At 36.0% G+C, this 15,591-nt stretch overlaps 1 protein-coding gene across 4 annotated transcripts in view; it reads right to left on the reverse strand.

Annotated features, from left to right (window-relative positions):
* CDH12 (cadherin 12) overlaps positions 1–15,591 on the reverse strand; it is a 985,149-nt gene that overhangs the window by 174,941 nt on the left and 794,617 nt on the right. For all 4 annotated transcript variants that reach the window (XM_032861908.1, XM_032861910.1, XM_032861907.1 and 1 more), the window contains one exon: positions 11,740–12,034. In XM_032861908.1, coding sequence (XP_032717799.1) covers positions 11,740–12,034 — 295 coding nt within the window. The remainder of the gene's footprint in view (positions 1–11,739; positions 12,035–15,591) is intronic.

Here is a 15,591-nt window from a genome sequence, read left to right on the forward strand (position 1 = left end):
TTGTCTAATTTGAATTGTGCAGTAGCTAATCATATTTTGGCACTTTCTTGCCATCAAAGCATTTCATGAAATTATCCCATTACAATGTTTTTCTCAGAGGCAAAATTAACATAGATGACAGTTCAATTGACATGTTTCTTTTTCTTCTAGTACTGTTGCCAATTAAACAAATTATACCATATTTTGATATTCGTTTTTGTTAATTATTTATAAAATTGTAGCTTCTGATTTTTTTTCTTAAGTTTCAGTTTCTTGGTCAGAACTGAAAATAATGCTAATCTTGATATCGCATGAACTTAACTTTCTGAGAAAGTGTCCTATAATACTTATATGGGTAGCAATCATTAAGACTGGGTGTTGGTTTTAAATTTGCTCCCAGTAATTTTCAGTTTTTCTTTTACCACTTATATCTCAGTGAGGCAAAGAACTTAATGAATCCTGAGACATCAAATAAGGAATGTTTCCACCCAATCTAGAGGTTATTCTCTTTCTACCTTCCTAGTTTCAACCTTTAATTTTTCTTTTAATTAATGTTATGTAAGTGAAAGAAAATACATATAGTTACATAATTGAAAGAAGAATTACTTTGGCAGGGAAATGAAAAATACGATATCATGGGCCTTAATACTTTAAGACAGTGCTGAAGCCCTTATAATCAAGTCAAACCATTGCTTTCAGCTCAGACTAAATGAGAGCCTATGTTAGTGTGGGACTTGCTTCCACTCCTCATTTTACTTCTGGTCCCGTCCATCTGTCCATCCATCCTTCCTTCTTTCCCTCCTTCCTTCCCATCCTTCCTCCCTCCTTCCTTCCTTCTTTCCTTCCTTCCTTTCCTTCTTTCTTTTTATTTTTGTTGCTTCTTGAGGAGATATTTCTAAAGTGAACACTCCTCTTTCTCATACATTTATTTAAAATATGGACCTTATCTTCCTCTGATACTCAATCCACTTTTTCATGGCTCAACAAACTTCCAGTAAGGGACCAGAGAGTAAATATTTTAGTCTTCACAGATCATACTGTTTTTTGCCAGCACCGCCCCCGTAGTGTGAAATGGCACAGACCATAGGCATGTGAATGAAGTGTGGCTGTTTTCCAATGGAACAGCTGATATGCCAGCCGTGGCCCACAGAACAGAGGTCACAGTCCCTGTACTAGATCTCTGGAATGAAACTTCCTGAGGGCAGGGGTTGTGAATGTTTTTCTCACGGTTCTAACCCCAGTACCTAAAAGTGGTACATACATGGTATTCCATTGATATTCAAATCTGTCGTACATGTACCTAGAATAACACATTTGGCAAAATACAATTTTATATGATTTGGAGAACATTTGGCCCTCATAGAAATAAAAGCTTTACTGGGTAATCATTTGGCTTGATGACGAGTTGCTAGGCTTGGAGTGACGGAGTGGATTCATGTTTTCAATGGACTTTGGTGCCACACTTCATTTTCACTGGGAATGTGGTTCAAATAAACAAATCTGCTGAGCGAACTCCTGGATAGACACTCATACAGGGAGGGACACGCTCTGCACTGTCTGAATTTCATGCTGTTGTCACACTGAGTTATTTCCAGACAGATTTCAAGTCCTTCCTCATGTTTGGGTTAAAGATCTCATTCACTTACTCATCCTGCCATTTTGCCTGTCTCGGAGGCTGTTCCCTCCACGGGATATTTTCACCTTGATCAGTGGGCGTAATCCGCCAGCGTCTGGATGCTTGAAGTTATTTCCCTAACTCCTGAGCTTAGATCCTACCCATCTTCATACCTCCATGCATTGCACAATGGAAAGCAGAAACAAAAACAGTTTTGGAAGATGTAGCTGACTTCGATGTGGACTCCCCGGCACAAGCAATTGAACCTCCAGGCACTCCTAGGGCTAGCGTGGTTTTCTATAGGCGCAACTGTGCTCCCATGATCACTTATCATAAAGCAGGAGACAATTGGGCCACGCTTCTCTCTTGCTTGCTTTTGTGTACCAAAAAAATAAATAAATAAATAAATAAATAAAATAGAATAGAGCAAATAAGAAAAAAAAAAAAAGTCTTGAAGCTGGAAGGCAACTTTAAAGAAAAATGATGTTCATAGCTATCCTGCCAGTAGCTGGCAAAGCAATTTTTATAAAACATATTTAATGTTTACAACCACTTGGAGGCTGGGGAAAGAGTAATACTTTAAAAATATGTTTAATGTTTTGAACCACTCAGTGGCCAAGCAGCAGCTCCTGTTAACATATATTTAATGCTTAGAGTCATTTGGTGGTTAGGAAAAAAAGGAACTTCGTGTTAATTTTTAACATTTATCGCTGATCAGTGGCTGCTAAAGCAAGTATCAATGCAGCCTGGTTGATGTTCAGGGAGTCACGGCGCTCCTACTGAAACAATACATACACCTCTCTCAAGGCCACACAAAAACTGTCAATAGCATTACCTTGGCGATGGTACCGCTAATAAAAACAGGGGAATCAAGCGGAGGAATAAAATGCTCCCTGAACACACAGTCATAGCAGCCTCTGGTCCTGAAAACAGCTCTGGCACGCAGTGCCCTGTAGACCTTTGCTGCTGACGCGGGGCTGGGGTGGGGGGTGCGGATCACAGGGCCTGGCTCAGTCTCATCCCAGGCGTTAACGCAACTCAGCAGATTGGAAAGTGAAAGTGCAATCTGATAATTGGTGTTTCTCACAAATCAACAGCTTGTCACCACAAACTAAGACGGAAGAGTCCTCTGCACCGAAGAAAATGTAAATCGGAATACAAAGACTAGGAGGTGTTTTTTGTTTTTTTTTTTTTCCAAGAGACTAGGTATAGCCTGGAGGAAAAACAATAGTAAATATTGAGCTCCCGTGTCAGAGGGAGGGACTATATGGGAAAAAAAAGGAAAAGGATCATTAGGTAGGACCTCTACAAGTGAGGCATTCTCCTACCAGTTTCCTGAGAATGATCATCAAATTATTAACAGGATCCGTCCGCATTTATTGATTGCATTTATCCAGGCACTGGGGTAAGTGTTACACATAAATGTTCTCTTTTACTGCTTGCAGTAACTCTGGGAATTAGGTATTTTTATTCCTCATTTGCAGGTAATGAAACCAAAGCACAATGAGGACAAATAACCTAGGCAAATACTCAAAACCAAGAAGCAGTAGAGTGTGGATTTGGACTCAAGTTTAATACCCACAGAATGCAGTTGAACATGTTACAAAAGAGTTCTGTCCTCTGTCTCTCTGTAGAAATTATATATATATATGTATATATATATATATATATATATGTATATATGTATATACATATATATATATATAGAATACATAAGCTACTTCCCAATGTGGGAAAGAAATTTCAAAAACAAATATTTTGGCAAAAAATGGCCTTATTAATAACTTCCTAGGTCATCTTTGGCTTCTCATATGAGAATTTGGACTCACTTCAACAAATTATGAGGAAATTCAAGTCAAATGAAGGACTGCTGATTTAAACAGTTAATGAATATACAAAATACAAGCCAGAGATAATCACTTCTAAAATCAAGTTAAGTTCCTTTAAGAATCAGAGAGAGCCCTTGCTCTTTGCTTATCTTCTAGAATCATTCAGTCCCAAAGCCTAGCTAAGGCGGGCAAAGGTAGCTTTTTGTGCTATCAAGGTTATAGGGGAGGAGGGGTAGAACTGGAACAGAAGAGAACAAGATATTGAAGCCCAAGCAGAGTAAGAAAGGGGTCCACACTGAGTTCGGGTGGCATGAGGAGGGCATGTTAGATATGGGAAATACAGCCTAGTGCGGGGATGCAGAGTCCCGGTGAGGTGCACAAAACCTCCATAGTGGCAGAGAGAAGATAATGGAAACAGGGCCGATTTTTAAAGTTGTGCGTGGAGTCCTCCCGGCCTCTGTAAGGTGTCTGGAGGCTGAGTGGCAGTGAAAGATTGGTGCATAGAGGGGGGTTTGATCAAATAAAAAAATATATTAAGGAGAACAACAGCCAGATTTCTTACTCTTGGAAAAGAATTGTAAATTATAGAAGGGTAAAAACAAACAAACAAACAAACAAACAACCCTAGAATAATTAGAGTAGGAGGTATCGGTATGAAATCAAGGGTTTTGGTCTATTTAGAATGATACAGAAATAGGGGCACCCAGGTGACTCTGTCGGTTAGGCTTCTGCCTTTGACTCAGGTCATGATCCCGGGGCCGTGGGATCGAGCCCCACATCAGGCTTCTTGCTCATCGACGAGTCTGCTTCTCCTTTGGCCCCTCTCCCATTCATGCTCTCTTTCTCTCTTTCTCTCAGATAAATAAAAATATTTTTAAAAAGAATGATACAGAAATAAATATTAAATATATATATATAAATATTATACACACACACACACAAATATATTCTTTATTATTCTCTTTGAGGGTGGGGAGAGAGCTCCTTGGAGAAATAGTTTCTCCCAGAGCTGGGGAAGGAAAAATGCAAGACACTCCCAAATATATTTTGGGGCCAGAAAGTAAGGGAATATTCAAATAATTAAGAGGTAATGTTGAAGTGACACAAAAATCAGCTCAAAGTGTCTTTACTTATATTTTACATTTCAGACTAAAGCTGAAATAATTTCAATATTAAAATCAATAATGATGCTAACACATTAGAACCGACTAGGTACAGTAAGAAACCCTGAGACTACACTGACACAAATAGATCATTTGAAAGTGTGATGAGGACCAGGTTATGTCTCTAGTTTCAAAATACCTTTTCACAAGAAAAAATACCTTTTGACAAAATAGGTAATGATTACAAAAAGATAAAGAGGAACTTTAACTTAGTGGAATCATTGTCTAAGGTAGACAACCTCTAAGATGGACCTCAGTTATGCCTGACTCCAACATACATTCACACCTTTGGCTAATTCCTTTCCCTGGAGAACAAAATGGGTGTGTCATGGTGATCCTAACAAATAAATTGTAGTAGAAGGGACAGGATGTCAATTCCAAGACCACAACCACATGACTGGGATTGGAATTATACCCCCCTGCACAGGGAAATCTTCAGATGAAACCACATTTTTTATTGCCAGCTTGACTTTAAATCCACAAGAGACTTGAATGCAAAGACACCCAGCTAAGCTGAGCCCAAATTCACGACCTAGATAAATCAAGAGATAATACATACTTGCAGTCTTAAGCCTCTAAATCCTGTAGTAATCTGTTGTATTTAGTAGATAATAGCGATTTCAGACCTGGTAGCGGGGTTCTGCTATAACAAATGCCTAAAAGGCGGTAATGGTTTTGTAGTTAGGCCAGTGTGGGCTTTGAGGAGAATGTCAGTATAAAATGCATTGAACACACTGTTTATTGCATGTTGGACTTGGACGGTGCTGCATGTGAGGACTTGCAGGAAAATGAGAACATCTTATTGGAAATTAGAAGATCACTGTTAGGCAGTGGCAGAACACTTAGCAAAACTGTTGCCAGCATGTATTTGAACAGTAGAAAAGGACCCAGGGACTTTTGAACAAAAAGGATCCAGGTCTCGTCGGTTTTAAAGATTATTAGTCTTCCCAGACGGCAAATGATGCTAAAATTAAGAAATGGTTTCTAGGCCAAAATCAAATCCAAGGCACCTGGGAAAGCATGGCCAAAAGATAAAGCCATGGTGGTGACTAGTAAAATTTTTTGTTAAGAACTTAGAAAGATCAAGGATGGTTCATTGGCTTACTGTCTAGTCAGAAATTTCTCTCTTAAGAGATAAATGGGTAAGTATGACTCAAAGATCCTTTCTAGCAAACAATAAGGGTTCTAATTCATGGAAAGACTTTGTCACTCAGGCACCTCTGTAGGGCCCAAGGTAGAGAGGATTTATCTTGAAGGGATTTTTTTGTCTAATTCAGTGAACCCCCAAAAGATTCATGGGATACCCATACTACTGACAAAATAAAGAGTTCTATATGTAGGAACATCAAAAGTGTGAATTGAAAAAAGAGAGTCAGAGATTGTACAGTGAAAATGGGCCTTTGAACCCTTTGAATTCTACTGGGAGGAAGACGACCAAGAGAGCTGCTTAGAGGCGAGTATATGCTGCATTGCATAAAAAATGAAGGATAACTCAGAAGGTAGAACCAAGAGCCCAGCAGTATAACTGAAGCCCAAGGACAAATATTCTCAGGACTTGAACCTAATCAAAGGGCTTTTAATATTTACCAGCTAGATTTCTGGAACGGGATGGACCAGTAACTCCTTTATTTAGGGCATTTTCCCTCTTTTTTTTTTTTTTTAACTGAAATGTCTTCAGAAGTTTGCTCATCCCCATCTCTCACCACTGTGTGTTAGGTATCAGAGTGGGGGGTAAGTAACTGTTTTTTTAGCATCACGAGTCTGCAGATCAAGAGGAGATAACTCTATGGAATCTCATTTGCTCTTGCACTTGATTTATATGATCAGTTTCTGGACTTTGGACTCATGCAATGAGGGAAAATAATTGGGGTCCTAGAAAGGGGCTGAGTATATATTGCATGACAGAACAACATTGATTGTTGGGGTCCAGAGGGTAAACTGTGGTAGAAGGCTTCCATGATCTTAGCTACCTTGTATTGATTGTCTTGGGTAATCCCATTTCCTGAATGTGGGGTGGACTTCTAACAATTGGGATATGGCAGAAAGGAGAGGATGTCATTTTAAATATTGGTTATAAATACAGACTATGGCTTTGGTCAGAGATGTTCTTCTCTCCAGCTGTCTCTTAGTTAGCTATCCTTGGGCCCAGGCAGCTGCCAGGCTGCAAGGTAGCCCTGTTGAAAGGTCTATGTAGCAAGAAACCAGAGTCTACAAATCACCACAGGAGTAAACTGGGAAGCAAACTCCTACCTCTTCCCAACTAAGACTTTAGATCAGACCATCACCCCAGCTATGGATATAACCTCTTGGGAGACCTTGAGCCAAAGGTACCCACCTAAGCCACTCCTGGGCATCCATGATCCTGTAGGATAATAAATGTTTGTTGTGTTATGCTGCTAGGCTTTGGCTAATATATCATGCAGTAACAGATAACTAATGCACAACATTGGTCAAGTAATAAAAATTAACACTATTAGTAATGGGACAAATCAAGCCCCTGTTCTACCTGATAAGATACAACAAGGATACAACAAGATTACAGCATCATATCTGTGATGTACCTAAAAAAAAAAAAAAAAAAAAAAAAAAAGCCTATGCTGGAGTTAGGAACATTAGGCAAACCCAGCATGAGGGACATTCTAAATAATCATTGGCCAAGAATCCTCAAACCTGCCACAAAATCAAGAAAAAGGAAGGAATTGCTCCAGATTGAAGAAAACTAAAGAGATACGGCATTTGAATGCACCATGTGATTTTGACCTGGAAAATTGTGTTATATGAAATATTATTGAAATAACTGATAAAACATGAATGGGGCCTAAAGGTTAGATTCCAGTAATGCATTAATGTTAATTTCCTGATTTTAATAATCACATTTCAGTTATATGTAGAGAATGCCTTTATTTGCAGAAAAGAGCTAACATTCTGTCTCCAGCTTCCTGGCAAAATTTCTGCTTATTGGGCCCAGACAGAGACCAATGAGACTCTTCCTACTGTACCATTTAAGCTGTTCTCTGTGGCCATGAGTGGCTCATATGGTAAGATAATGTATCTGCTTTGCAATTTCTTCATCTGTCTCCCTATGGCACTTCCGTGAAAGCAAGGAAGTTTGGAAATTTATGTAAGTTTTTAAAATGTAATAATGGTGTAATAAATTAATGTTAGGTATAGGCATCGTTTTCACTATTTCCTTCATAGAGTTGAACTATTTAAGTATGGCCACATAGAAAATATTCTCTGTTTAAAAACCTTCAAAAAAACTCACCAAAAATTATATCTTAGCATGTTTCCCCAAATTTCATGTAAAAAACAGAGTTCATTAAAAAAAAGGGGGGGAAGGTACATGTTAATTTTTTAATAAGGTAGCACTGTAATTCTCTTCGGGTGTATCTTCTTTTATTTATACTTACACTATTTATTTTTTTTTTCTAAGTCAGTGAATAAGATACCTAGTCCTCAGATTTTGTTTTAAACAAGGTCCCCCACCCTCAGGTTTATAATAAAATGTAATATGCATTTTAAGATCTTAACCAGCTCATCTAACATTGAAAGCTAAATTTAAGAACCAAAGACATATTAGAAGCTACTAAAGAGTATAACTGGTTGCAATTAACTTTGTTCTAAAGAGGATGGAAGTTATACCTACATTCTGAAATTAGAGTTCAGTTTTCATATAAAAATGAAGATCAGATAGTAAACAACACTGCATAAAATTATTGTAGTGGTTAAATAATAAAAAAATAAAAATAATAATAATAATAATAATAATAAAAATCTTGAGTTGGATTACCTGGCCCCTAACTATTGCTCAGGAAATGGTAGGTCTTATTACAGAAATTATGATTCCCAGCATTTATAAAATGTGTCATAGAGACCTGTTGATGAGTAACCCAATCAGCTGCTTCAAACTGACTCAGCTCAGCCAGAAGAAGATAATACAAGTACGAATAAGGGTTTAAAGATGTTACACCTGTCAGCTCCCTAGGAGAAGTTACTGAAACAGAAGCCATGCCCATGCATTAACCACGGGTATTAAAGAAGGCACGTTACTGTAAGTCATTGTTACTGTAGTGATCTTAAAGAATTAAGACCACATTCATAATGTCCAAATTTGTCTCCAAGGAGAAAGTCTGAGTTGGGAAAATATCTGGATCATTAAGTAATTTCCTCGGGTCAAAGTAAAAGCACTTTATCTGTGAATATTACTTCCACGGCATACTACATGTGGCACAAGATAGTAACAAAGTGACCTTTCTCTTAAACATCTCATAGATTACTAGAATTTTCTTCAACTTCCTGGAACAAAATATATTCCATAGTCTAGTAAGTTTTAAATGTTGATTTTCCTCTGAACTCTCTACCCATCTTGCTCAACACCACTCCCCAAGTTAATATCTTTTGTTGAGCTTCACTTTAGTTCATCTCCATTCCACGTTTAATTATCACATTTTCAGACACATGATCTATTATTGCTAACTTGATATTTGCATAATAGTTTTGATGTCCCAATATTTCTTTTCTTCCTTTCTTCCTTTCTTCCTTTCTTTCTTTCTTTCTTTCTTTCTTTCTTTCTTTCTTTCTTTCTTTCTTCTTTTTTTTTGTATTACAAAGTAAGCTATTTTACTCCATGTATTTGTAAATTGGTGGCTTCTTCTCCAACATTGTCAATAATGACACTGTCAATTATTGGGAAGGGAAGTTATTTCCTAGAGATCCCTCAAACACAGATCCATAAAACTGACGGTGAGATTTGCTGTGCTATAGCTGTACTGTCTAACACACCATGGAGATCTCCATCTGGTCTTGACCCAAAGTAATTTTGATTTTCCAAAGAAAATGACACCAAGGCAGGAAGTGCTTAGAAGGGATGCAGGAAAAGAAAGTAGAGAGAGTAGGACTAGGAGTAATCCTTGGACTAAGTGACTTAAGCAGGGACCATTTCCATATGGTAAGAAGGGTGCGCTTGGGAATGGATCTCAGGAGCTCTAGGAGCAGGAATATGATGCCTGGATGGGTGCACAGTAGTTTTTCATTAGCTTTAGATTGGTCATGGAAAAGCAAAAAAAAAAAAAAAACAAAGGCTGCAAGACTAACTGGGTCTCCTGTGCTTTGGGTTCTGTGTAGAAGCAGGGTTTATGGGGAATGGCAAAGGTAGTACAGGGTAGGTATTTAATTTCTAATGTTTAATTCATAAGTGATGTTTATACGTTTTAGTATACATTTGAAAAAAGAATATTATGTAAACGTAGTACAATAATTCCTAGGTGAACCCATAGCATGCAATGTGGTATCACATTCAAAAGAAATACTCCTCTATTATTATTTAAAAAAAAAAAAAAGGCAGGGAGGGTATGTTGAAAATCAGCTTAAGTATTTACTGGAGTCTCCTGAGTAATTGGTGAGAAATTCCAGTAATATCCTATGTGCAAATCTTAAAGAACTCATTCTTCCCTAGATCTTTCTGATATCTCAGCACAGTATGGCAAGTTATATCTCACTTCAATATTGCAAAAGCTGGGATCACTTTGTTTTCTCACTTTCCTAGCCTGATTTTCCAGATTTATTTCCCTCTTCAGGAGCTAGCTGTGAACTCCTTTATATAAGGGTTCAGAGTCTGCAGTCCTTCCCTTTATCCAAACTGGCACAACGAAAGACATAATTATTTATCTAATAAGACTAGAATTTTCTAATAATGTAGAGGGATGGATGTGTTTGCTTTAAGGATGTTATTTCTGTAATAGCCACTGAGGGTCATAAATTCATGTAAATATTCCAGTTTACATGAAGTAAGCCCTGGGTTAAACCATTTAGGTACAAAAGAGCATTGTCTTCTTAAAAGCCTTACTTTTTCTCAAAACAGTACCTTCATTTTTCTCTCCCAGTAAATTAAAAGGCACAATTAAAAAACTAGCTCTTCCCATTTGGGGGCCAACTTTTTAATAAGATACACTTCTACCCAATTGTACTTCTAAATCTTTAGCAATCAGCACCATATAAGAAAAAAAAAAAAAAGCAGCTCAAAAAATGTAGCAAGAACTGAGTAACAGATTTTCAGCCCTGTGTCTGTACACTAATGTTTAAAATCTGTGTAAATGACTTTGAGCTGATTTCTCAGGTTGTGGAGAGAATATGATCTTTGAATACCTAGTAAGGTCATAGATAACAATCTCAAGTGAATTTGTGATGAGTCCATGTGACCATTCTTGAAGCCACTAACCTGCTTCTGCCCTCGGTTTAGTTTATGCATGTCTGGGTTGGTTGTAAGGCCAACAGAAGCCCTCTGAGGAATGCCGGACAGGAAAATTAGCAATGGCTCATGATAGGAGTTTCAAGTTGTAACCTCAGAGTGATGGGTAGCTTTATCTTACAAATGTGCTAGATACCACAAGTTACTTTGAAATAGAATGAGGGTTGGAAGTGGTGACTTTGGAATTAAAATTATTTAAAATTGTCATTAAAGCTGTCATCCTTGATTCATTGACCCCACAATACATATCTTAGAACTTTAAAATTTAGGTTGATAATGAAGTGTGAATTCATATCAAATTTAAATTATTAACAGTGGCAGTGATATTATAGCTAATTGTAAATTTATTCTAATAATGTGTTCACAATAATATTTGCTTCCTATTTTGATGGCATAACTACTAAGGGTTACTTGTAATAAAAAAGAAAACAATATCATCCTTCTGGAATCTGTATCTGTAGCTATAAAGGATACAACACATTCCTTTCTGGACCATTTCTAGACTCATAAGTGATACGTATTTTGGGTGATTTACTTTGAGCCAAGAATTACTACCTGGTATTTGTGGGTATGGTAGTTACCTTTAGCACCTGGAATTGTAAAGACAATGGATTTTAGTAAAAATTGAGCTTCATACTTAATTACAAAGGAATTCTGTGGGTTCAGGTAAATGCAAAGATTGAAAAGTAGTGACAAATGTTATATATCCTAGATACTTATGTATCTATTTGTATATTTAGTATGGAGCAGAAAAGACAACAACGAAAACATAAATGAAAATAATTGTGTCTTATAGTAGAATAATAATCTTCTGGTTTACAAATAAGATGTTTACATCGACCTGCAAAAAATAAAATGTTGAAAAGGCTTCAGTGCATCTGACAAAATTTTAATTTGCCTACTCACCCACAGGAGACATTTCTGGGACACTAGCAACGTAGGGTCCATCCAAAAACTTTGGCTCATTATCATTAATATCCTGTACTTTGATGATGAATTCTGATTCAGGCTCCAGGGGCTTCCTGGTTTCTATGTCCACAGCCTGAGCACGGAGTGTGTAGAAAGGTTTTTCTTCTCTGTCCAGGCTCCTGATCGCATGGATGTCCCCTGTAGTTTCATCAATGGTAAAAACTGTGCCAGCGCCATCTCCCGAGAGGGTGTATTTAACAGTGCCCTCTCCTTTATCTAAGTCAGAATGGAGCTTTTAGGGGGAGAGAGAAAGAGACAGAGAGAGAACACTGTCAAAGGGATGGTTCCATAATAAAAATACTTGCAGTATAATTTTTTATCAGAAAAGTTGAAATAAAAATCTTATGGTTCTTTTTTCATTGTTTTCCTTTCTTCTTTTTCTTTTACTTTTTTTCTTTCTTTTTTTTTTTTTTACAAATCTTTGATTATAAATATTTTAAAGACATACGAAAAGTAGAAAAAAAGCATAATAAACATTTATATATACATATACATCCCAGATATTCCACCATTTACCTTTTAATTTACTTGACATTGAACAATGCAGGGATTAGGGTTGTCGACCTCTGTGCAGTTGAAAATCTGTGTATAACTTTTATCTCCAACAAGACTTAACCACAAATAACTATTGAGTGGAAGCCTTACCAATAGTGTAAACAATAAGTCAACACACATTTTGTATGTTATTTGTATTATATCCTGCATTCTTTTTAAAAAGATTTTATTTATCTCTTTATTTTAGAGAAAGAGAATGAGCATGAGCAAGGGAAAGGGAAGGAGTGGACGGAAAGGAAGAGAATCCCAAGCTGACTCCATGTTGAGTGGGGAGCTCAAGGCAGGGCTCAAGCTCATGACCCCGAGATTGTGACCTAAGCTGAAATCGACTGAGTCACCCAGGTTTCCCTGTATTCTTACAATAAAATGAGCTAGATAAAATAAAATGTTATTAAGGAAAAATAAGGAAGAGAAAATATATTTACAGTAATTGTACTGTATTTATTGATACCATAAGTTTATGTATTTATGACAAAAATGCATGTAAGCGAGTTTTAACCTCCATGAAGTTTAAAACCAAGTTGTTCAAGGATCAACTGTATTTGACTCATCTCATTATTGGTCACACATCTACCCTTCCATTCGTCCTTCTGTCAATCCATTTTATTTCTCAATGCATTACAGAGATTGTCTAAGTACTGCTTTCAAATACATGAACATGCATAAATACAACTAATTTGTTATCTGAATTTATTTCTTTTACACACTTTTGGGGATAAAATTTTCATAAAATGAAATGCATTAATCTTAAGTATGCTCATTTCATTTTAAGTAATTGTTGTAATAAATATAAATGAGCCCATCAATGCCAAATCAGAAACCCTCCTGAATATCCTAAATTAAAAAATCAATGACCTGCATGCAGTCAGAGAGAAGGTAGAAGAACTCAGAAAACATTAAGCTTTTTTGTTTGAAAGGAGAGGAGAGATTTGGCAAACCAGATGGTTTCAGATATGTGTAGTGGAGTATTTCATTTTAACAGACTGTCTTTCAATGAGTTATTCAATATTACTCAGCCAAATGTTGGATAGAATCACTGATTATCCTTTCAGATTCACAGAAAAATGCCTTGCTCTAATTCATTCTATATATCTGAAATCTTATAATATAGAAAAGTTTCAAACTTCTAATTTTGTCAACACATTTATAATTCACTTTAGTATAGCATGTAATAAGATACACATAAATAACACAGGGGAGAGGACCAAACAGAAGAAAAATTATCTTTGTGATTCTGTGGGGCAATGTTTTTCAAACTGGAGTCCAAGAATTAATATTTTTTAAAGATTTTACTTATTTATTTGACAGAGAGAAAGAGAACAAGCAGGGGGAGCAGCAGATGGAGAGGTAGAAGCAGGACCCCTGCTGAGCAATGAGCCTGACACAGGGCTTGATCCCAGGACCCCAGGATCATGACCTGAGCCAAAGGTAGACACTTAACCAACTGAGCCACCCAGGTACCCCTGGAGTCCAAGAATTAATAGAAGATGAACACTGTCTTCGAAATCCATGAAGTATCCAATAATGTATTTATATGATATAAATATTACATTATTTATAGTTCTCTAAGAATATGTGTACTCATAAATATATATTTTATAAATAATATAAATACACACTATTTAAATTATATAGCATGTATAGTTTTATAAATACTATTTTTTATTCAGATGCTGATCTAAAATGTTTTAACCTATTCCTACTTATTTGGGTAGGGTCATCTGATATCAGGGTCCACATTTTTCCATTTAAAAGGTCCTTCCAGCCAACAGACCAGCCAAAGAAAAAAGGTTAAGCTTTTAGTGTCCATAGTCATCTGGGCTATGCTTCAAAATTTGTATACAAGCACAGCATTCTTGCAAAATTTTCAATAAGAATGTATTCTGTATTTTTTTTTAATATTTCAACCCACACAAAAAAGCTTTGAAATATTTTAAATTATATAAATATCCTTTTGAAAATAGGCTCTCTGTGTATCAGTATTAGTAAAATCAAAACACAAAACACCAAACTGAACAATGGCTGTATCTTTGTTCTTAAACTCAATGTTCTGTTCTAACTTCAGTAAAATAACATCATCCTTCAAATCAATGTTATTAAAATGAATGTGTTCATTTTGTGAATTTGGATTTACTTCAAAATTTTCTCTGAAAGTATATTTGTATAAGAGCATAAGAAAGAATTGATTCCTGGGTCAGTGTTATAGTAAAAAGAATAAGAGAACAAAAAGAGGGCACACGATTTTGATTTTTCTTTCACGTTTCCGCACATTTTACTCAAGTCTAAAGAAAATTGCTATAAATGATGAAGAAGATTTTCCCCCTATTTTTCTTTTTTTTTCCTTTTCTTTCTTTCTTCTTTTTTTTTTTTTAACAAACTCTCATGAAGCACAGGAAGTTTCAAGTGTAAAATCAAGCTGTAGATAAATGTACTTCGAACTTCCGAATTTCAAATTACATATTTCACCCATACAATTTAAGTATTCAACACAGCGGGTATTGCTCTTGCTTTAAAATTTATCTAAAGATATGAGACAGGCAAAAGCTCAATGCAAAAGTAAAGACTTTATAAACTGCATCCATTTTGCCAATGGCTTTGAGAATATGTGGTAATATTGTGGGAAACAAGTGAAAATTTGAAGAAGGTTTTTACAATGTGATCCAAGCAGAATTACAAAAAAATCCTCATTTGGCTAAAATCAGAACTGTTTTCTTTTCGAACAGACATAAGAATAGAAAAGCAAATGTGTTCTCTATCCAAGATCGAAATTAAATTCAGTTGCTGTTACTCCTTACTCTTTTACCTTTTTCTTCTAATCTAAAATGAAGTTTTGTAGAGATTGAAGCTTCAGAAGAAACATGTGAAAATACGTTAACATTTTGAACTGAAAATGAAGTTGATTAATGTAAAACTCGTGAGAGGATTAGAATTTTTAGAGCAGTTCATTACATGACAATACCTCATAGGAGACCCCTGCAATATTCTGTATTGTCAGGCAATATTTAAAATTAGTCAATTTTGATTGAACTGGCACATGAACGACTACCTTAAAATATAGGTATTTTTCCAACATCAGTTCTAATATTAAATAAGTGATGGCCTGATGTGGATATTATAGATAACTTCTTTTATCTTTTCAGTATACTTTCAGTTATAGTCAGCATTTACATATAAATTGCTATAAACAAAAATATATATATAACTAAAAGAGTATACATATGGAAATATATTTAT

This window comes from Lontra canadensis, unplaced genomic scaffold (genome assembly GCF_010015895.1).
Source record: "Lontra canadensis isolate GAN:19392208 unplaced genomic scaffold, GSC_riverotter_1.0 scaffold22, whole genome shotgun sequence".
NCBI classification, from domain to species: domain Eukaryota; kingdom Metazoa; phylum Chordata; class Mammalia; order Carnivora; family Mustelidae; genus Lontra; species Lontra canadensis.